This window comes from Carcharodon carcharias, chromosome 1 (assembly GCF_017639515.1).
Source record: "Carcharodon carcharias isolate sCarCar2 chromosome 1, sCarCar2.pri, whole genome shotgun sequence".
NCBI classification, from domain to species: Eukaryota; Metazoa; Chordata; class Chondrichthyes; order Lamniformes; family Lamnidae; genus Carcharodon; species Carcharodon carcharias.
In genome coordinates, this window is record NC_054467.1 from 39,109,164 (window position 1) to 39,131,009 (window position 21,846).

A 21,846-nucleotide genomic window follows, 5' to 3' on the forward strand; every position below is an offset into this window, starting at 1 on the left:
CTTCCTGCGACTGCACAATTAATGAGGTGGGAATGGGACGATATGGCACGAAAAGCCTCCATTGCACTGGCGGGTAAAATTACCTTTTTCCTGCCTGTTATCATATTTTGTGCAAATCTGGGGCAATTCCGCCCTTCATCTTGAAAAATCCTTGAATTTCAGTTTTTCAGCCTTGAAGATGCCTCTCAAACATTATAACAGTTCAAACCCTGACAGGATTGAAAAACATGAACACAGAACAACTTACACTAAACTTAAATTCTGATTTGATGCTTTGAAAACTTTACTAAGTAGCGGTCAGTGCTCATAGACGTAGCATTCTTTCAATCATACATTGAACTTTGATCAATGGTAACTATATGCATATACTATCTACCCACAAAATATTGTCTTTGTGGCCACACAAAATCTCAGTAATGCGCACAAGCAGAAGGGGTGTACTCCCTGTGCACAGGAAGGCAAACACGCAACGCAAGCCTCACATATGTGCTATATAAAAAATATACATGCAATCCTCGCTCCCCTAGTTTGATCACATGCTGGATCATCTGTTTACTTGTTTTACTCAAACTTGCGGTGAATGCTGTTGCTTATTCAGAATTATTAGTTGAAAGATTCATTAGTTTGATGCCATCAATAGATTCCTGTAATGCTGCAAGCATTGAGAAAATCAAAAGGGACCGGTGAGATGAAACAATGGCGATAAACAGTGTAGCAAGAGTAACAGGAGTCAGCAAAATTGAATTGAAGCAGCAGTGGTAGAAATAATGACACAAAAAGATGAGAATGAAGGAAGTTTGAACAGAAGGAATGGAAGTTGGACAAATGGGAGCAGAATGGCGAAGCAGTGTTGCAAATTGGATTGGGCAGAGTGACATAATTAAGTAAATTAACGGGGGGAGTTTGCTTATTAAAATAGGATGGGACTAGGGAGTCATTTGTATGCAGGGCTCTAAGTGACAGTTTGCTAGAAGAGTTTTCACTATTTTTAAGGCCATTGTGAGCAAATGTGCCAGCATTTAAATGACCAGAATTATGAACATTCCTCTTGTCTGAAGATCTATATACCATGATGAGGGCACACTTGAGGAACATTTTGATCACAGATGTACTGAAAAGAGCTCCACCAGTGTAGAAATTAATACAACTTGATATCAATAAAACAAGAAGTAATTTTTCTCTGAATAAGATTGCTCTCTCAGCAAGAAAGCAAATGTCAATGGAAAAAGCTACTTGCAGTGAAAGATAACTCTTGGAATTCAGACTGGAGTGCATAGAGTTCCTCCCTGGTGCCTTGAAGAAGATTACTGGCAAGAGCCCATTTTCATACTCTCTTGTTAGCGATATGATTTGTTTGGACCCAAGAAAGGTGGCCAACATCCCCTCTTGGTGCAGTGAGAGATTCAGAAGCAAGGCAAACATGCTTGTGCAGAGGCTCAAGGAAAGACATTACAAGGATGTCCACCAGCAGTTCAGACCTTACATTGACAGAATTCCTGTATTTGGCAAGGTCAAATTTGCAGGAATGGGGTTGCTGGATTCAGAGAGTACATTTCAGATCAGGCATACGCGAAGCTGTTTGTTGTCAATTTACTCCTCGTTGTCATATGGCCAATCTAATGTGGAAAAAGGATTTTCGGTCAACAAAAAGTTTGAAGCGGAAAACTTGAGGAAAAGAACCATTGTAACACAGCGCATAGTGTGTCATCATGTGAATTGTGTAGGAGATGTGAGCAATGCAAAAATTAGCAAGGAACTACTTCTGTAGCATCTGCAAGAGCACAATATGAAACAAATCTGGAGCATCACAGACAAAAGAAGAGGAGTGAAGGAGAAATGCTGAAAAGAAAATCTCTAGTGAAAGAAGTTACATAATTTGTAGAAAAGAAGAAACGGATTTCAGGCAATATAAAGGCATTGATTATATCAGCAGACCATCTGCTTGTGCGCATTATTGAGATTTTGTGTGGCCACAAAGACAATATTTTGTGAGTAGATAGTATATACATATAGTTACCATTGACCAAAGTTCAATGTATGATTGAAAGAATGCTACGTCTATAAGTACCGACCGCCATTTAGTAAAGTTTTCAAAGCATCAAATCAGAATATAAGTTTAGCGCAAGTTGTTCTGTGTTCATGTTTTTCAATCCTGTCAAGGTTTGAACTGTAATAATGTTTGAGAGGCATCTTCAAGGCTGAAAAATTGAAATTCAAGGATTTTTCAAGATGAAGGGTGGAATTGCCCCAGATTTGCACAAAGTATGGTAGCAGGCAGGAAAAATGTCATTTTACTGAATGGCCTAATTTCTGCTCCTATGTCTTATCTTAGAGAGAAGGCTGACCGTACGGGCAAGTTAACATTCACCACTCATTTGAACCCCTTAAGGCGAACCTCCAAGGTGAAATAGCAGGACTTAGGCAAGAATTAAATCACGAACTGCAAGAATTGGAAAAAAAGTCTCAGAAAGAATTTTATATTCGGCGTGCGGGGGCAGGCCCGACACATCTGAACATAAAATGAAGTGCGGTGACATCGGGCGTGCATCCCAACGTCATCTCGCGATATTTTGTTCGACGGGCGCACACCGGAGTCGGCTGCATGCCGACCAATAATTGAAAGGCCTATTAAGACCATTAACATACTAATTAATTCCAATTTTACGCTGCCCATCCAACCTAAAAATTGGCAGGAAGGCGAAAAGGCCAAGCGTCCTTCACGTATTTTAGAGAAACTCATCCACGAGCAGGATGAAGTTTCCTACCAAATTAAATAAAAAGTTTTTTTGAAAAATAAAAACATGTCCCATCTCATTTAACACAGTCACATGAGTGGACATGTTTCATTAAATTTTTAATGGTTTTATTTAATTTTTTGAAAAAGACTTCAATCTCCCTGAGGCAGCTCCGCACCATAGTGAGATTGAAGTGCTCTTTCGCACTCATGCACGAAAGAGCACTGGACCCGACTCTCCCACCTCTCCCCACCCGCACAGAATGCTACTGCTCGCGATCCACGCTGGGCGGGCCTTAGTTGGCCCGCCCACATGAAATTGCGTTCAGATCTGATCACAGACGGCGGTCGGCTCTGCAATTGCCCACTCCCGCTAATCTGCCCAACCAACTTAAAATCCTGGCCCTCATTTTATAAGTGTTATGTCAAGTTCTTTGCAAAGAGTGGATCAAGCAAACGAAGCAGAGGTCTTATCTATTTGCATCACAATTCACCATCCAGCTTAATAGTATTAGATTGAAATGTTATCATAACCCAAGACGTTAATGTGACATTGAAAAATTATATTCTGCAGTATATAGGGATAATTAAAACGGCATGATAAATACCAGCTGTGTTAAGTACCAGATGGATGTGCATACATCATTGTTCCATCTGTCTTTGTCTTGCATGTATATCGCCGGGAATAAGCATTTAAACATAGCTTAAATGTCTCTTTTACCATAATTCTTTGAAACTGGGGGTCTTGGCATATGTAATTTATTTTGTTTGAATATTGTACCTTAGGATTGGCATTTTACAAAGAAAATTATATTTTTGTACTTGACCATCCTTCTAATAGCAACAGTCTGTACTGTCCAGATCTGTCCTAATTGCATAGACTGAATTGGTATACTTTGTCCAGAGGTAGTTTCCATGTTTCTAGGAAAAAGTAAAAGCTCTGTTGGTCATCAAAGAAGGAGGTTAGCCAATTCAAGTGCACACATACATTTTCCGGCTGTTCAAAGGACCTTCTTGTCTATAAAGAGAAGTTTTCTACAAGATCACCCCAGGGTGCCTGAATATGTACTTTCCATATTATGTAAGCATACGTGAGCTAAGTGCTTGAAAATAAAAAAAATTACCTTGAAAAGTCTTTAAATTTCAACAATCTGAGTTTGTATGAACCCTATAATAGCACAGGTAGAAATTAATAGATTTCATTTAATAGCCGTTACAGAGACATGGTTGCTAATTGATCAAGGTTGGGAACCAAATATTCCAGGATAGTTAACTTTTAGAAATTATAATCAAAATGGAAAAGGAGGATGGGTAACCCCAATAATAAAGGATGGGATAAAGACAAGAAAGAGAGAGGATCTCAGCTCAAAGTCAAGAAGCCAGAATCAGTTTGATTGTAGCCAAGAAAGAACAAGGGGTGAAAAATATTGGTGGGAGTTGTTTACAGTCCTCGCCAACCGCACTCCCTATATTAGTTGCAATATTGGCTAGAATATAGACAAGGAAATTAGAGGTGCCACAGTGAGGTTAATACAGTAATTATGGGGGACATACTAGGCAAATCAAATTTGCAACAAAAGTATGGAGAATGAATTCATTGTATATATACAAACTAGTACATTGTGAGGACCCATCAAGGAATGGGTCAATTTGGATTCAATATTGTGCAATGAAAAAGGATTAATTCATAACATTATAGCAAAGGGAAGAGTAACCATAATAGGAGAGAATTTTATATTGAGATTGAAAGTGATTTAGTTAAGTCCACAACTAGGTTCTTAAATCTAAACAAAGCAAACTACATAGATATGAGGGACAAGTTGGCTAAGGTAGATTGTGAAATTAGGTTACAAGATATGATAGTAGACATGCAATGGCTTACATTTAAAGAATTAATAAACCATTTTCAACAAATCCACACTCATTTAAGGCACAAAAATTGCACAGAATGGATTTATGGAAGAGAAATCATGTTTGACAAATCTTTTAGAACTTTTTGAGTGTGCAACTAGTAAGATGGATAACCAGTAGATGGAGTGTATTTGGATTTACGAAAAGCGTTTGGTAAGGTGCCACACGAGGTTATTACACAAAAATTAAGACTCATGCAGATAGGGGTAATATGTAACATAGATTGTGGATTGGTTAATGGACAAAAAACATAAAGTAGGAATAAGAGGGGCATTTTAAGATTAGCAGCCTGTAACTAGCAGGCTAATGTAAGGATCAGTACTTGCTTCTCAGCTATTTATAATCTATATTAATGCCTTAGAAGAGGGAATTGAGTGTAACGCATCCAAGGGCAGGATTTTTAGTTTGGCAGACGTGCACAATCAGCAGGCCCGGGAGAAGCTAGGCAACGGACCTCTGACCGCGATTGGCCCCTGACTACAGTTTCACACTGGCTGGCCAATTAACGGCTCAGCGCTGCCAGGTGGGGGCAGGAGGAGGGCAGGCGCTGACATAAGCACAGGCCCTGGGGAGTGTGAAATGAAAGCTCCCTGAAAGCAGACAGCTGTCTCAGGGAGCTGAAGGATTTAAAAGCAAATAATAAAGTTTTTAACATCCAGAAAAAAATTTCCACACATCAGAATCAGTCACCTGAACATATAGATGATGAAAATCCTGTTCAAACATTTTTTTAATTTAATAACTGAAACATCATTCCGCCCTTGGATGAGGTTCCATCAAAAATTCAAAGCCCACCTGGCAGATTCGCCCATCCACCAACCGTAAGTTTGGACGGACCACGAAAAATCGGGGACAGTGGAACTTGAATTGGCTTAATTGCTGGCAGGCGTGCTTCTGATGTTTGCCCGACATCATCATATGCTATTCTACGCTCGAGTGAGTCGGGCACGCGCCCGCACGCCAAGCTAAAAATTCTGCCCCAAGTTTGGGAGGGTAAGCAGAAAAGAGGATGAAAAAACAGCAGAGAGTTACAGACAGGTTGTGTGTGTAGATAAGAATCTGGCAGATGAAATACAATGTGACAAAAATAAAAAAGAATATTTTTTGAATGTTGATAGACTAGGAAATGTTTGCATCCAGAGGGGCCTTAGTGTCCTTGTGTATAAATCACAGAAAGTTAACATACAATTTCAGCAAGCAATTAAGAAAGTGATTGGCATGTTAGCTTTTGGGATTGGAGAATAAAAGTAAAGCTCTCTTCCTACACAGTTACATAGGGCATTGGTGAGAACACACCTGGAGTTGTGTGTGCTGTTTTTGTCTCCTTGCCTAAGAGGACCTAGTTGCCCTGGAGGAAGAGCAGTAAAGGTTGACTAGACTGGTTCCTTGGATGAGGGGATTGTCCTATAAGGAGGGAGTAGACTCAGCCAATATTCCTTGGAGGCTAGCAGAATGTGAGGTGATCTAATTGAAAGTTAGAAAGTTTTTAAGTGATAACAGAGTAGATGCTGAGAAAATTTTACCCACCTGGGAATCTAGAACACACTGTCATGATCTCAGAATAAGAGATTGGCTATTTCGGATTGTTCTGATAAGAAATTGCTCCATTAAAATTGTTGTGAATCTTTGGACTATTGAGTGTATTGTTATGGTTAGATGAGCGGGTGGGGTCCTCTCCTCTTTTGGCCTCAAAAAATTTTTGTTTGAAAAGGGTATACTTGCCAATTCAGTGAGTACCTAACTGTTTCCCTGCTGTGATCATAAAAGAACCAGTAGGACAGGTTTTCTTTCTTGTGTATAACAAAGTAAAAGGTTAGCTTTATTATACTTAAATTGATATAAGTTAAAGAAAAATCCTCAGTGGCTTTTGCGCATACACACGCGCACACGTACACACACACACACTCACACACACACACACACAGAAAAATTAGAGTAGGGAGGATTGGTCGGTCAAATTAGATTCCGTAAAAGTTAAAAGGTTTTCACACTCTGTAGTTTGGTGACTTGGCTGGCTTAAGGCTGAATTCGGTGGCCTTGCTGCTTTCACTCAGTGGTCTTCTGCTTTCAGTGTCAAGGCAGTTTGCTTTTAATTTAAAACTGCAGATGGATGGCCTATCTGTCCTCCTGGAGAGACACTGTGGGATTGAGCTCTTTCTTTAAAATTTCTACTGCACATGGAGAGAGAGTCAAACAATAGCAGAGGACCCAGAAGCTTGCAAATTAAGTGGAGAGAGAGGGAGGAAGGATCTATCTCATCTTCTCAGTTGCTTGTCCTCAATTCTGCGGAAAAAACATGTGCTTAAAATATACAAAGTGTTGGCTTGTCATGTGACGGCCCTCTCGAATACACCAATAATTCGAACATGATCATGTATTCTAGTTGTAGCTTGATTAGGTCAGGACTAGGAATCCCTTCTTACCTAGGGTCCCATTGTTCAAGTAATTAGATTTGATGGTTTGTCTCCACCCAGTTGAGTATCTGGAAGTTGTGTTAATGGAATAGGAAATAGGTTTCATTCATATGTTTAGGATTTTGCAGACATGCCATCTCCCTCCCAATGGGACTCGAAACGTCAACTGTATTCTTCTCCGCAATTGCTGTCAGACCTGCTGAGTTTTTCCAGGTATTTTTGTTTTTGTTTCAGATTTCCAGATCCGCAGATCTGCTTTTATCCCTCCCAATGGGGTTGGAATGTAGAATGTACAGTACTGTAAATTAGGTAGCCATCTCTTGGCTATGTATTCAAGTCACTTTAGTCTTTTTTTTAAGTCTGTTTTTTAAAGTTCTGTTCATGTTTTCAGCTTGTAGATTAAAAATCATAATTTGCCATAAAACACATCTTCGTATGAATATTCAAGACAGGTTGATAGATTTTTAGATGGTCAGGCGATAAGGGATATAATGCGGATAGCGTGGGAAGGTGGAGTTGAGATAGAAGATCAGCCATTGAATGGTGAAGCAGTCTTGAAGGGCCAAATGGCCTACTTCTGCTTCTATTTCTTATGTTCTTATAAAGCTAGATTAGACAAAGAGCCACAAAAAGTGATTTTAGGGCAGGTGGTCAATGTTTTGGTCAAAGAGTAGGTTCTAAAGAGTGAATTAAAGGAAAAAAGTGAGGTTAAGTTGCGGAGAATTTTAGTAAGGGAATTCCAGAGCCTAGGGCCTAGGTAGCTGAAGGCCTCACCACCAATAGTGGAGCAACTGAAATCGAGGATGCCCAAGATGCCAAAATTAGATAAACAGATATCTCAGAGGGCTGTGGGGCTGGAGTAGGTTACAAAGCTAGGGAGGGATGAAGCCATGGAGATATTTGAAAAAAAAGATGAGAAATTTAAAATCAAAGCATTGCTTGACCAGGAGCCAGTGCAGGTCAGTGAGCAGAGTAGTGATAGCTGAATGGGAGTGATGCGTGTAAAACATGGGCAACAGAGTTTGGATGACCTCAGCTTTACAGAATGTAGAATGTGAGAGAGCAGCCAAGAGTGTATTGAAATAATCAAGCCTAGAGGTAACAAAAGCCCATGTGAGCTTTTCAGCAGATGAGCAGAGGCAGGGTCAAAGTCAGGTATTGTTACGGAGATGGAAATGGCGTTTTTAATGATGATGTAGACATGTGGCCAGAAGCTCATTTCAGGGTCAAATATGAAACCAAGGTTGCAAACAGCCTGGTTTAGTCTCAGACTATTGCCAGACAGAGAGATGGAGACAGTCGCTCAGAATGCTGTTTGGACTAGATACCGAAGACAATGGGCAGAATATTCTGCCTGTTGGGCAGCCAGGCCTGACCCAATCTCCGGCAGGCAGGGAGATGATCCCCAGCGGAGAAGCAGGCCCCGCCGCCATTTTACGTGGGCAGGCCAATTAAGGCCTGCCCAGCGTGACATCCGGCAGGAAGCGCTATGTGCTTCCTGTGAGGGCTAGGGAGATTCCACAAAAGCGAGAGTGCGCTCTTTCACGCTTGCTCACGAAAGAGTGCACATCACCCTGAGGCTAATATTAAAAATAGAGAAAAAAAAATTCCTTAACATGTCCCCATCATGTGACAATGTCACATGAGATGGGACATGATCATAATGTACATAATAACTTTATTAAAAATTTTAAAACCCTGCATGGAACCTCATCCCACCTGTGGGTGAGGTTTCATGTTTTATCTGTTTGCTGCCGGGGCTCCTGGCCTGTCCGCCAACCTTAAGGTTAGACGGGCAGGTACACTAAGTACTTTAATTGATCTGTCAATGCCCCCAATTGGCCATTGACAGGTCGGCAGGCCCGCAGCTGATTTTGCTGCGGGCCCGCCTTCTTGAAAATTTAAATGGACCAGGATGACGTCGGGGATTCCGCCCGACGTCATCCCCCGTCATTTTACATGTCAGCAAGCGGGCCCTGCCCCCTGCTCGCTGACGGCAAAATTCTGCCGAATGCCTTCACTCTTTCCAGTATTTAATTGGACGAAATCTTCAGTCTTTCCAGTATTTAATTAGAGGAAACCTAATGTCAGATAAGCAGTTGGATAATTTAGCAATAGTGGAAGAATCAAGAGATGCGGTGGTGAAGTAGGGCTGGGTGTCATCCCAGTACCTATGTGGACCAACACTGTGCTTCTGGGGGATGATGTCATGGGGCAGCATGTAGATGAGAAATAGGAGTGGCCCTAGGATAAGAATACGGGGATGGAAAGAGAAACCATTGCAAGAGATTTTCTGGCTATGAATAGACCGATAAGCATGGAACGAGTGCAATCTGACCCAGCTGGAGGACAATGGAGAAGTGTTGGAGGAAACTGTTATAGTCAATCACGTCAAAGCATGTCAAGGGATATTTACCTTCATCACAATCACACACAATGTAATTTTAATTTTGATTTTGATAAGAGCTGTTTCAGTACTGTGTCGAGGCAGAAGCCTGATTGGAGGGATTCAAACATGGAACGTGCACAGTGGCAACAGTGTGTACCATCTACAAGATGCACTGCAGCAACTCATTAAGGCTCCTTCAACAGCATCTTCCAAATCTATAACCTCTACCACCTAGAAGGGCAAGGGCAACAGATGAATGGGGACACCATCACCTATAAGTTCCCCTACATGACACACACCATCCTGACTTGGTAACGTATCACCGTTCCTTCATTGTCGTTAAGTCAAGATCTGGAACTCCCTCCCTAACAGCACTGTGGGTGTACCCACAATACATGGACTGCAGTAGTTCAAGGAGGTATCTAACCCCCCACCTTCTCAAGGGCAAATGAGGATCGGCAATAAATGCTGTCCTAGCCAGCAACACCCACATCCCATGAACAAATAAATAAAAAGTCCCAGGAAAGATGGACTCAGATTTGGGAGGTAAAATCAAATTCAAGGACTTTGAAAAGAAATAGAAGATTGGAGAAGGGGTGGTAGTTTGCAACGGCAGTGGGGTCAAGATTTTTTTTTTGTTGAGCTGATGGCAGATTTAAAGAAGCAAGGGACAGCACCTATAAAGACACTGTTAATGTCAGCTGACAGAGGGCCTGGAGGAGAAGTTGCCGATCAGTTTATTGGGAATAGGATTGAGGGAGCAGCAGCTGGGTCTCATGAGCAAGTTGAATTCAGAGAGCGGATGAGGAAGATAAGAGAGAAACAAGAGAAATATACATGTTCAGAGCTAGGGCATCTTTGGAGGAAGATTGGTTTGATAGGCTAGTGGAATAGTGAATGTTTCAGCAGGACTTAATCGTGCTTTATCTGGTCCAGCCAGATCTGGCACTGAATGGCTAAACCAGTTTTCTGCCATTTCCTCGGGCAAGGTAATATTAGCCAAGATACAAGTCACCCTCTTTCCTTGGCGATTTTTGTCAGATCTTTATTGATTAGCAGTGCAGATAATTATTCATCCGCAGTTTGTCTCCTTGCAGTATCCACATGGGCATGAGCTCAAATAAAACCCAAAAATACTGGAACCAGGCTCTGGCAGCATCTTTGGACAGAGAAATGGGCCTAATATTTCAAGTCTGTGATCTTTCACTTTTCTGATGAAAGGTCACAGACCCAAAATGGTCTGGATTTTCATCCTCCATCGTGAGTTGGGCCATTTCCCAATATCACAATCACACCTCCTGTCCAACAGTGCCCACCCACAGTATTTTCACTGTGGAGTGGCAGGGACGGGCTGGAGTCAGGGCCACCATGCAGGTCCAAGGTAGAAACAGAGACGGGTGGATGCCAAGGCTGGCAGATTAGAAGGTCCACATCCATTTATGGGGACATCAGTCCAGTTCTGTCAATGAATGTTAGGCACCCCAGCTCTCACCATACCCCCCACAATTCCTCATTCCACTTCGCACCATTCATGCATCCTCCATATTCAGTTACCCAGTATCCACTATGGACAGGATTCATGAACCATATAATAACATTGGAAAGTCTTTTAAATGCTCATGAAACTATAAAAAATAAACATTCATTCAAACTCTCCTTAAAAAATGCTTAGCCATAAACCTATCAAAACAAACAGGCCATCAAAAACCACTTCAGAGACACAATTCTCTCAACTCATAAAACTGTCAATCAAACAAAGCTCAAAGCCCCCTTCTCAGTTGTGTAAACAATCCTCAGAGAGCTGAATCCATTAGTGAGACTTGGGGCCCAGCCAAGCATTTATAAGGGTAATCCATACACAACTGTTTCAACAAAGGCCTTGGCACTTCTAAGCTAGATAGAATTGCATAGAAATGGGCCATTTGGCCCAGCTGGTCTATATTTGTTTATGCTTCACATGTGTCTCTTTCCATTCTGTTCCCTTCTCCTTTATATATGCAATAAGCATCCCCTTATTTATGTCAATGCTATGTACTTCAACTATTCCATGTGGCCCTAAGTTCCACATTCTCGCCATTATGTAGACAAATAATTAATCAGGTTTTCTGTTCTTGATTGTTTTGTGGTGGGTAAGTACATAATTGGCCTCTATTATGATTCCTCTACTCTTACAGTTAGACTCATGGGTCAAGATGGCCATATGGTTAAGATCACTGGTGCTTAAAACCCTTGTAACTGTACCTCAGCATAAGCCAGTGCTTTTAATAAGAGAAAAACATTAAGTTTTTTTTTGAGGTAAATTAATTCTCTCATATAGCAACAAGCAGCATATGGTTTATCTTTCAGAGGAGGGTGAAGTATGAGGTAGGAAGAATCTTCAAAGACGGAAAAACAAGAAAGGAATGCATCATGAAAAGTGCCTAATGAGTAGTTTCCATGCATCCCGACAGTATAAATGAGCCATTCAGACTTGAACCTTCCCATAGAAACCATCTGTCCAAAAAGACAGTGACTCTAGTCCCAGGGGTAGTCATTATAGATAGGTTTCACTGTGTATTGATTATTAAATATGTTCCTGTTGGGGGCTGGAAGTTGCTGTTTGGGACCACCAGAGACTCAGTAGTCCTACCTTTTGCTTACTCATTTGATTGTGTTTGACTTTATGTTTAAAAGTGTTCTATTTCCATATATAGGCTTCTTCCCAATAATTAAATAAAGTTTGACACAATATTCTTTCCAGCAAAGTACAGAATCAGATAATTAATTATTCTTCTTACTGTTACCCCCACCCAAATGCACACACTGTTGCTAGATTTGCAAAATTAATGTTTTTCATAATTGACTGACACACAAAATTTAAAGAAAAAGCTATCCTATGCTTGCTATCTCTGAGCCAGCCAGCTCTCTCTTAATAATTACAGTGCAATAAACAAGTCCAGCATTGCTTTATTTGTATTACTATTGCAGCACTGTCAATAGCATTAATCCTTTGCAATATTGTTCCCATTTGAGCCCATTACATGACAGTATAGCATGTTGGACTAGACAGTTTATTGGTACTGATTACTTAAGAATGTAACATCCATGGGAAAGCACATTTACTGTGACAAATCCTTCAGGATATAATTGCTCTTGAGAGCTTTTCACAGTACATTTCTCTCTTTGTTGTTCAGTTGCTTTTTGGTGTCCAATGCTTGGTGTCTTGCTGTGCTCTTAGATGGTAATCAGTGACTGGAGCAGACTATGTATGCACTTAATTGTTGATTGGCAAATGGCTAAAGCAATGCACTGACCAGTGAACAATCTGCTCTAAAGCTGATATTTAAATGGTAAGGAAATATTTTCCAGAACAATCAGCCAGATATATTTTCTTTTAAAAAGAAATGAAATATATCACAGAAATATATCATGGAAATGTGATACATATCACATTAAGCTTTTATGCCTTATACACCTAGAATGGTGAGTCAAGCATTGATGTGAGGAACCATTTCTTGCTGGCACATGACTTTCATGATTTTAAAATATTTGTGTCAGACAGCGAAGTTCCTTTGCAATATCAGTGCATAGCAGAATGTCCTACTGTTGAGTCAATATCCATGCTGATTTGGACAAAACTTTAAATCCTATTTAGAGAGAAACATTTTAAGCTGTCATATTTTTGCTCAGCCTTGCCATATAAGTCAAAACTGCATTTTTAAAAGTATTTTGGCACATAGTACCTCCTCAAAATCATGAAAGCTCTATAACCTGAAAATTCAAATTGTGCAGGCAGTTTTAAATAGAATCTTATGCATGATTTGAAGCAAGCAGAAAAATCAAATTGGCTATTGTTACTGGTTCTAAAGTTGAAACAGTCTAGGGAGCCAAACCTTGGGGCATTACACTGTCAGTGGTATAAACGTTTTAAACTTTATTTCCTTTGGAAAAGTGAAAATGCGGTGCTTCATAATTGTTCAAATTTAGGCATATCCAATGTGAGAATTTTTTTTTACTGATGAGGCAGGGAGTGATAGCACAAAAAGATGATTACAAAGTCAGGGAGTCTGAGAGATAGCAGTCATGGCAGATTAGTGTAAAGTGTGGAATCAGGAAGATCTATGGAACTGTAGCCATACATGAGTTCACCACCTGCAGAAAATAACGTATTGATCATGTATACTTTATTAAAATTATTGGATGGTTCACAGTATTCCACTTCAAAATGCAGGAAAAGCTGTGTGTCAACTGATGATATGGATATATCCATTGTCAAAAGTGTCTTCATTTACCAACAATACTGATTACACCTGTATGATACATAGGACTTTACAGTGTTGTGTTGTCACATGAAATTGGATTTAAAAACAGAAGCTGACACTGTATGTAGAAGTGGTGAGTCAGCATCTGTGTGCAAAGAAGCCAGGGGATGTCTATCCTGAAAATTGTCCTGTATGGAAAGCTACTTAAATTAACATACGGATATTAAGTCAGTATTGGTGGTAGAAGCTGAAACCCTCATGGTGTCTACAAAATATTTGGATGTGCAGTTAAGGGGCTGTAACCTGCAAGGCTACAGATCAAGAGCTGGAATGTAGAAACAGGCAGGTTAGCTTATTTTTCAGTTGACATAGACATAATGGGCTGAATGGCCTCCTTTGGTACAGTAAATTTTCTGTGTTTCTATTACACGCTGTAGTCAGTATTCAAAGATGAATAATAATGGTGTTAAATTGCCACATAGTTTTGCTAATTTGTTGTCAAATAACTCCTGAATGCACAAATCTTCCTAGATCATTCTCAATTAGGAATCCCACTGTATCTTCTTGCCCCTCCCCTGAGAACCTGCAAATTCTACCCTCCCCCAACCTCTAAGTGAGCTTGCTATGCCCCTTCCTGCCAAAGACGCTGAACAAGAACCCCTGTCTCGCCTGTTAAGAAAAATAAGAACATTTCCTCCCCATTCCCCCCAACATCCAACTAGGTGAGTTTGACACCCTAGGAGAATTTTGCATTCCTATTTTTGGCCCTGCAAGTATGGTTTTTTTGCACCATTACCATACCACCCCCCCCCCCCCCCCCGCCCCACTCACCCCACCCCGACTACCACACACTCCCACCCTCCCAATCCAAACAAAGTTAGTATTACCTTTGGTTAGCTTCCAATTTCCCCCCTCCACCACTACCCATCTCCCGTTTCCCCTCCTCTTATTTTTCACTCCTCTAGCCCATTTCCGCTTCCCACCCCACCACCTCTATCTGCCTCCTTATGTCTGCACTTCTCCCATCATGGTCTGTTTATCATTGCCAGTAACCTTTCTGCATTTGGTGATAATTCGCTCTGTGCAATGCCATGGAAGATCAACTAGTTATCACAGAACCTTGTCATAGTAATTCCCATCATCTTAAATTAGCCACGAAAACACACTGCAGATCAACATCTGCAATCACAGGGAAGAAACCTGAGCCAAACTGAATAAAACTACTCAAATATATCAAAATTATGAGCAATTAAATGACTTCAAAGTTGTATTCACTTCCAGCTATTTATTACTATATTTCACTATTAAGTGTAGTTTTCTGTATCCTTTTAGAGATGAGGATATTCGTGTAATAAGTTAGTGTGCATGAGAATCAAGTTACTTTGTATTTTATGAAACCATTATTGATTAACTTATTGTAGAGCTCCACTGTAATCCAGGTGATCCAATAATGGAGCACAGGAGGGATATGCATTTTTTTCCTCCTCTCATGCCCTCCTTTTGTCTGCTTGCTGTGCATAGACCTACAGGCAACTAGCACCATACACCACTTTGACTAAGTGGCCGTTATTCATTTGTGAGGCTAGATAGTGAATGTTGTAGGTTACACAATCATTACTGACTGGGAAGAGTGCTTCACAGATAATCCTGACATTGTCTTTACCCACACACATACACATTTTCATACACAGTTACATACTTTTGTGTGTACTGGAAGCTACATATATTAATACACAAGGCCCCTGTTCTTCGTAGACAGAAAGAGCATGTACATACACTGCGCCTGTTTCAGCTCAACAAAATAAGTGACAGCCATTCACTGACTCATTGCTCAGGGCAATGCCTTGACCAATCAGGGTCAAGCTGCTTGGTTTAAATTTCAAACAATGCTTGGCAGTTAACTGTCAGTCACCATCAGTCGTGCACTCTCCATGGCAACGCCACTTGCCTACCAATCAGCACTCTTCACATACAATATAAATTGTTGTTCTCCCTCCTATATTAGTATTCTTGTGAGTGTCCTGATGAGTGCAAGATGAAAAGCTTGGGCATGTCTCTTTTTTCAGCAACACTCAAGTTCTGTAATACCAAACGATAATTTGAACTTTAATCTGAATCTTAAAATTGAGGCATTGGTGGACCGGGAGCAAGAACTGGGGTGATGGGTGAATTTCACAGTTGGATATTGGCATTTAGAATTTTGGATAAGTTGAAGTAATGGAAGATAGGAGGCCAGCCAGCAAAGTACTGAAATAGTCAAGCCTGGAGGGAATGAAAGTATAAATGAGTTTTCAGCTGCAGATATGCTGAGATAGTGGCAGGAATCAGATATGTTACAGAGATGCGTGAACTTTGTGATGGAGAGGATACAGCTTCAGATGGTCAGATTGAGGCCAAAAAGGGTACAAAGGATTTTGGTTAAGTCTGAGACACTGGCCAGGGCTGGGAATAGAATCCACACCAAGGGAATTAGAATTGTGGCTAGGGCCTAAGACAATGATTTCAGTCACCCAATGTTTAATTGGAGGAAATCAAAGGTGATCCAGAAATGAATTTTGGACAAGCAGTCTGACAACCCAAGGCAATGGAGGGGTGCAGAAAATGATGGTGAGGATGAGCTGGGTAATATCTGCGTATACGTGGATCCTGATGTCATATCTTTGGGTGTTTGTCTTTGGTAAAGGGGCAGCATGTAGGTGAGAAATGGGAAGTGGCCAAAGATAGATTCTTGAGAGACTTCAGGGGGCGTGAGAAGTCATTGCAGGAACATTTCTGACTACAACTGGATAGGTAAGGTGGAACAAAGCCATCCCACCTAAGTGTACATGGGCGAAGAGAGAAGAGATGTTGGAAGAGGATGGTGTGGTCAATCATGTCAAAGTCTGCAGTGAGGTCAAGAAGGATGAAGAGGTGTAGTGCAACATGGTCACAATCATAGGATGTTATTTGTGGCTTTTATTAGGGCCATTTCAGTGATGTGGCAGGATAGAAAACCTGGTTGGAGAGGTTCAAAAATGGAGCTGTGAGAAAGATGTTCAGAAACTTTGGAGAAGAAAGAGCGATTGCAGATGGGGTGGTAGGTAGTTTGCAAGGACAAAGGGTTCAAGGGTTAGACAGTCAGGACTGTACTTATTAGTTGGGTATCAAGCTGTGCAAAAGAGAGTTTTATGAAAGAGGCAGCCAATAGCTCAATAAACCTCTGCATATATCACATTATTTAATCTTTTTTTTCTTTCAGGCTTCCGAAAAATTAGCTTGGATGACCTGCGTAAAGCCTACATTGTAAAAGACGTGCAGCAGTATATCCTGTATCGTCTGGACCAGGAAGAAGCATTGAGACAGCACCTGACAAAAGAAACAGCTGAAATGTTGAACCAGCTCCATATTAAAAGCAGTGGCTGTTTTCTTTATCTCGAACGTGTGCTTGATGGAGTGGTGGAAAGTTTTATTATGCTGCGAGAGATTAGGGATATTCCAGGAACTCTGAATGGACTGTACCTTTGGCTTTGTCAGAGGCTTTTTGTGCGAAAACAATTTGCAAAAGTGCAGCCTATTCTAAATGTAATTTTGGCTGCCTGTAGGCCATTAACTACTTTAGAATTGTATCATGCAGTCTGGACAAAAAACATGACCATGACGATTGAAGAATTTCAACGGAAATTAGATATATTATCAAAGGTTCTTGTAGATGGCTTGGGAAGCACTAAAATTCTGTTTCATTACAGTTTCGCAGAGTGGTTGCTTGATGTGAAGCATTGCACACAGAAATACTTGTGTAATGCAGCAGAGGGCCACAGAATGCTTGCTATGAGTTACACATGTCATGCAAAAGAACTCTCCCCTTTGGAGGTACAAGAGTTTGCACTGCACCTGCTTAATTCTAACTTGCAGCTGGAGCCACATCACTTAGCTTTGTGGATGATCTGGAACAGCACACCTGTGAAAGGAGCTTTGTCAACAATGGTTCCAAAAGAGCAGGAAATACTACAGCTTTTAGTAAAAGCAGGAGCTCATGTGAACAGCGATGATGACCGCACATCATGTATTGTACGGCAGGCACTGGAGAGGGAGGACTCCATTCGGACATTACTAGATAATGGTGCTTCTGTTAATCAGAGTGACTCGAATGGAAGAACGCTGTTGGGTAGTGCAGCCTACAGTGGCAATTTGGATGTTGTTAACCTACTGATATCTAGGGATGCTGATCTGGAAATTGAAGATAATCATGGACAGACAGCACTTACACTTGCTGCAAGGCAAGGTCATACCAAGGTTATTAATTGCCTCATTGGACATGGTGCCAACATAAATCATACTGACCAAGATGGCTGGACAGCATTAAGGTCAGCAGCTTGGGGAGGGCATACAGAGGTGGTATCTGCACTTCTCTATGCTGGAGCTAAAGTGGATTGTGCAGATGCAGACAGTCGAACTGCTCTCAGGGCTGCAGCATGGGGAGGACATGAGGACATTGTTTTAAATTTGCTTCAGCATGGAGCAGAAGTTAACAAAGCAGATAATGAAGGAAGGACTGCACTTATTGCAGCAGCATACATGGGGCATAGAGAAATAGTAGAACACCTGGTAGATCATGGTGCAGAGATCAATCATGAAGATGTGGATGGAAGAACAGCCCTATCAGTAGCTGCTCTGTGTGTCCCTGCAAGTAAAGGTCATGCATCAGTAGTTAGCTTGCTGATTGACCGAGGAGCAGAAGTTGATCACTGTGACAAAGATGGCATGACTCCACTGTTAGTAGCTGCCTATGAAGGTCATGTGGACGTTGTCGATTTGCTTCTTGAAGGAGGGGCAGATGTGGATCACACAGATAACAATGGTCGGACCCCTCTTCTGGCTGCTGCATCCATGGGCCATGCATCTGTTGTAAATACCTTGTTGTTTTGGGGCGCAGCTGTAGATACTATTGATAGTGAAGGAAGAACAGTACTGAGTATAGCCTCAGCACAAGGGAATGTAGAAGTGGTGCGTACTCTGCTGGACAGAGGACTAGATGAGAATCATAGGGATGATGCTGGTTGGACTCCATTGCATATGTCAGCATTTGAGGGTCACCGACTAGTATGCGAAGCACTTATTGAACAAGGTGCTAGAACTAATGAGGTGGATAATGATGGTCGAATCCCTTTAATACTGGCGGGTCAGGAGGGTCATTATGACTGTGTGCAGGTTATGCTCGAAAACAAATCAAACGTGGACCAAAGGGGCTACGATGGTAGGAATGCATTACGTGTTGCATCATTAGAAGGACATCGAGATATAGTTGAACTGCTCTTGAGCCATGGGGCCGATGTGAATTACAAGGATGCTGACAGCCGGCCAACACTGTATATCTTGGCACTTGAAAATCAACTAGCAATGGCTGAGTATTTGTTAGAAAATGGAGCAAATGTGGAAAGCACAGATGCAGAGGGGAGAACTGCTCTTCATGTCTCTTGCTGGCAGGGGCATTTGGAAATGGCCCAACTTTTGATAAATTATCATGCTGATGTCAATTCCGCTGACAATGAGAAGCGGTCAGCTTTGCAATCTTCTGCATGGCAGGGTCACGTGAAGGTTGTGCAACTGCTGATTGACCATGGAGCATTGGTAGATCACACATGCAACCAGGGTGCTACTGCTCTTTGTATTGCAGCCCAGGAAGGGCATGTGGATGTTGTTCAGACATTGCTGGAACATGGTGCCGATCCAAACCATGCAGACCAATTTGGACGGACTGCAATGAGGGTTGCAGCAAAAGGTGGCCATACGCAGATTATAAAGTTATTGGAAAAGTATGGGGCATCGAGTCTAAATGGATGTAGCCCTTCTCCAGTTCACACAATGGAACAGACAGCCCCTCAGTCTGTCACTGTGAAAATGCACTCCTTGACAATTAAATCAAATAGCTCTGGTAGCACTGGTGGAGGAGATCTTCAGTCTGCCATGCGTGGTTTTTCTAATGGCCCTCAACACCCTTTCAGTTCACCTTCTGAATCTCCAGATTCAACAGTTGACCGACAAAAGTCCTCATTGTCCAATAATTCACTAAAGAGTTCCAAAAACTCCTCTCTCCGCACAACATCATCCACAGCAACAGCCCAAACTGTACCCATGGACAGTTTCCATGGCATGTCCTTCACAGAGCAGATACAGCAGCATTCTTTGCCACGAAGTCGAAGCAGGCAGTCCATTGTATCTCCGTCATCTACTACACGTTCCATAGGACAACATGCTGGTTCCACAACTAGTGAATGTGAATGGGGACAAATGAAGCCCAACATGAGATCTAGTAAAAGTAGCAAAACTGGACACATTGAGCCTAGTGAAGGTTCCACCAAAACTGGTTCATCTGGGAAGAGATCAGCTCAAAACAAGCAAAACAGCTCATCTCAGCCAAAGGTTTTGGAATACGAAATGACACAACTAGACAAACGAACAACCATAAATAAAATGGTGCAAAATAATGCAGTGTCATTAAAAGAAGTACCACCTGAGCCACAATGCAAGATCCTGATTCCACACAGTCCACAGGAAACTTCAAGGGCTCAGCAACAGTTCTCAATTCAGCAACACGGGGAGCAAAAGAAAAGGAATGGAATAATGACAAACCCAAATTATTTGCAAGGGAATCCTGTTTTCCTGGGCAGGGTTGCAGTTCCAAGGAGTGGACAGGAGAGAGGACATACTGAATGTTTGGAAGGTTATCCATTAGCAGAGACTGAACTGAGTCTGAAGCAAGCCCTAAAATTACAGATTGAAGGGACAGACCCTAGCTTTAACTACAAGAAGGAGACACCATTGTAGCAGGTACTGTCAAGTTCATTTGTGTGCAACTCTAATGGGTGCAAATATGTTGTGATGTCTTTTCAATGTTGTATATTCAACTTTCCTATGTAAGGTTCAACATCTTTAAGTGTGTTTTGATCTGTTACATGAACCAGTATGCGCATGGTATCAGTAATGGCCAATATCTGGTTTCAGATTACTTTGATATTGCTATAACTATCCCTAATAGAAGACCATTTCAATCTAAGGCAGGTCATATCATGAGAGAATATGTAAAATAATTTCAACATAAGAGGTGGATTTTCAGCTTAATCGCCTGAGGGGTAACCCAATGGAGATCATCACCCTTTATGTAACCTGACCTATTTTTCATGCTACAACCGACAAGTAGTCCATTCCAGCAGATTACCACGCAGATAGTGAAGACAAAATTCTATCTTTTAGAAGTCCTGCATTCTCAACCAGGAGATCCAAACTTCAAACCTCAGCTTCCACTCATATTGATAGTTGAGCATATCTCAAGAGCAAGTTTGTCTCATCTGTGGGAGGGATGAGAAACTGATGCTAGACCTTTCTTTAGCTAATGAAATAAGATTGATTTTATTGGTGCTATATATAAACTCATACAACCATAAACTGGTTTCGCAATTAAAAAGTTTTAAGAAAAAGTATTTTTCCTTTAAATCTTGAGACTAAAAGATTTAAGAGAAATTTTGAATATTGGAATGTGACTCTTAAGAGATTCTGGGAGCTTGAGTATGTAGGTTCAATGCAGGTAGTTATTCATCAACAAATAAAATAGCTAAATTCAGCACCGGTGGATGTCTCACATTGTTTACAACTGATGCATGATAATTAATCTTTTCATATTAAAGCTGGCACTAAACCTGCCATAGTCAAACCATAGAGCATGAACTAGTTGTTTTGAAATGCTTTGTCTTTAAGTTCCAGATACATTTCAAAAGAGAATTATCCTATATAGAAAGAATGTTTTGCTCTGTTAGCAGCAAGAGAATAAATTAAATTAGTTGTATGATGGAGAGTTGCAGTTTAATATGAAGGATAATAGCAGATGCTTTCATGTAATTTATCATGGACACTTTTATGTGACCCTTCACCGTGTCTCCAGACAGACAGTGGACAGAGTGAGACCCCTAACTGCCCAATGAACTTCATCAAAGGCCGAATCTGTTTTAGTGGTTGGACTTCATTTGAATGGTATCAGCAAACTTTGGAGTCAGGGATGCGAGGAAAAACTTGATGGCTTCTCCACAGAACTGAACAAGCAGAATGGTATTAAGGAGAAGGGTCAGGCACTGGCAGGGAAGGGGGAGGTGGGCAGGAAGATGTTTGTGGGGCCAGGAGGAACCT

At 41.2% G+C, this 21,846-nt stretch overlaps 1 protein-coding gene across 1 annotated transcript in view; it reads left to right on the forward strand.

Annotated features, from left to right (window-relative positions):
* ankrd50 (ankyrin repeat domain 50) overlaps positions 1–21,846 on the forward strand; it is a 188,124-nt gene that overhangs the window by 156,981 nt on the left and 9,297 nt on the right. Inside the window, exon 3 of the mRNA XM_041186591.1 lies at positions 16,928–20,496. Within this exon, the coding sequence (XP_041042525.1) occupies positions 16,928–20,493 (3,566 nt within the window). The 3' untranslated portion in view covers positions 20,494–20,496. The remainder of the gene's footprint in view (positions 1–16,927; positions 20,497–21,846) is intronic.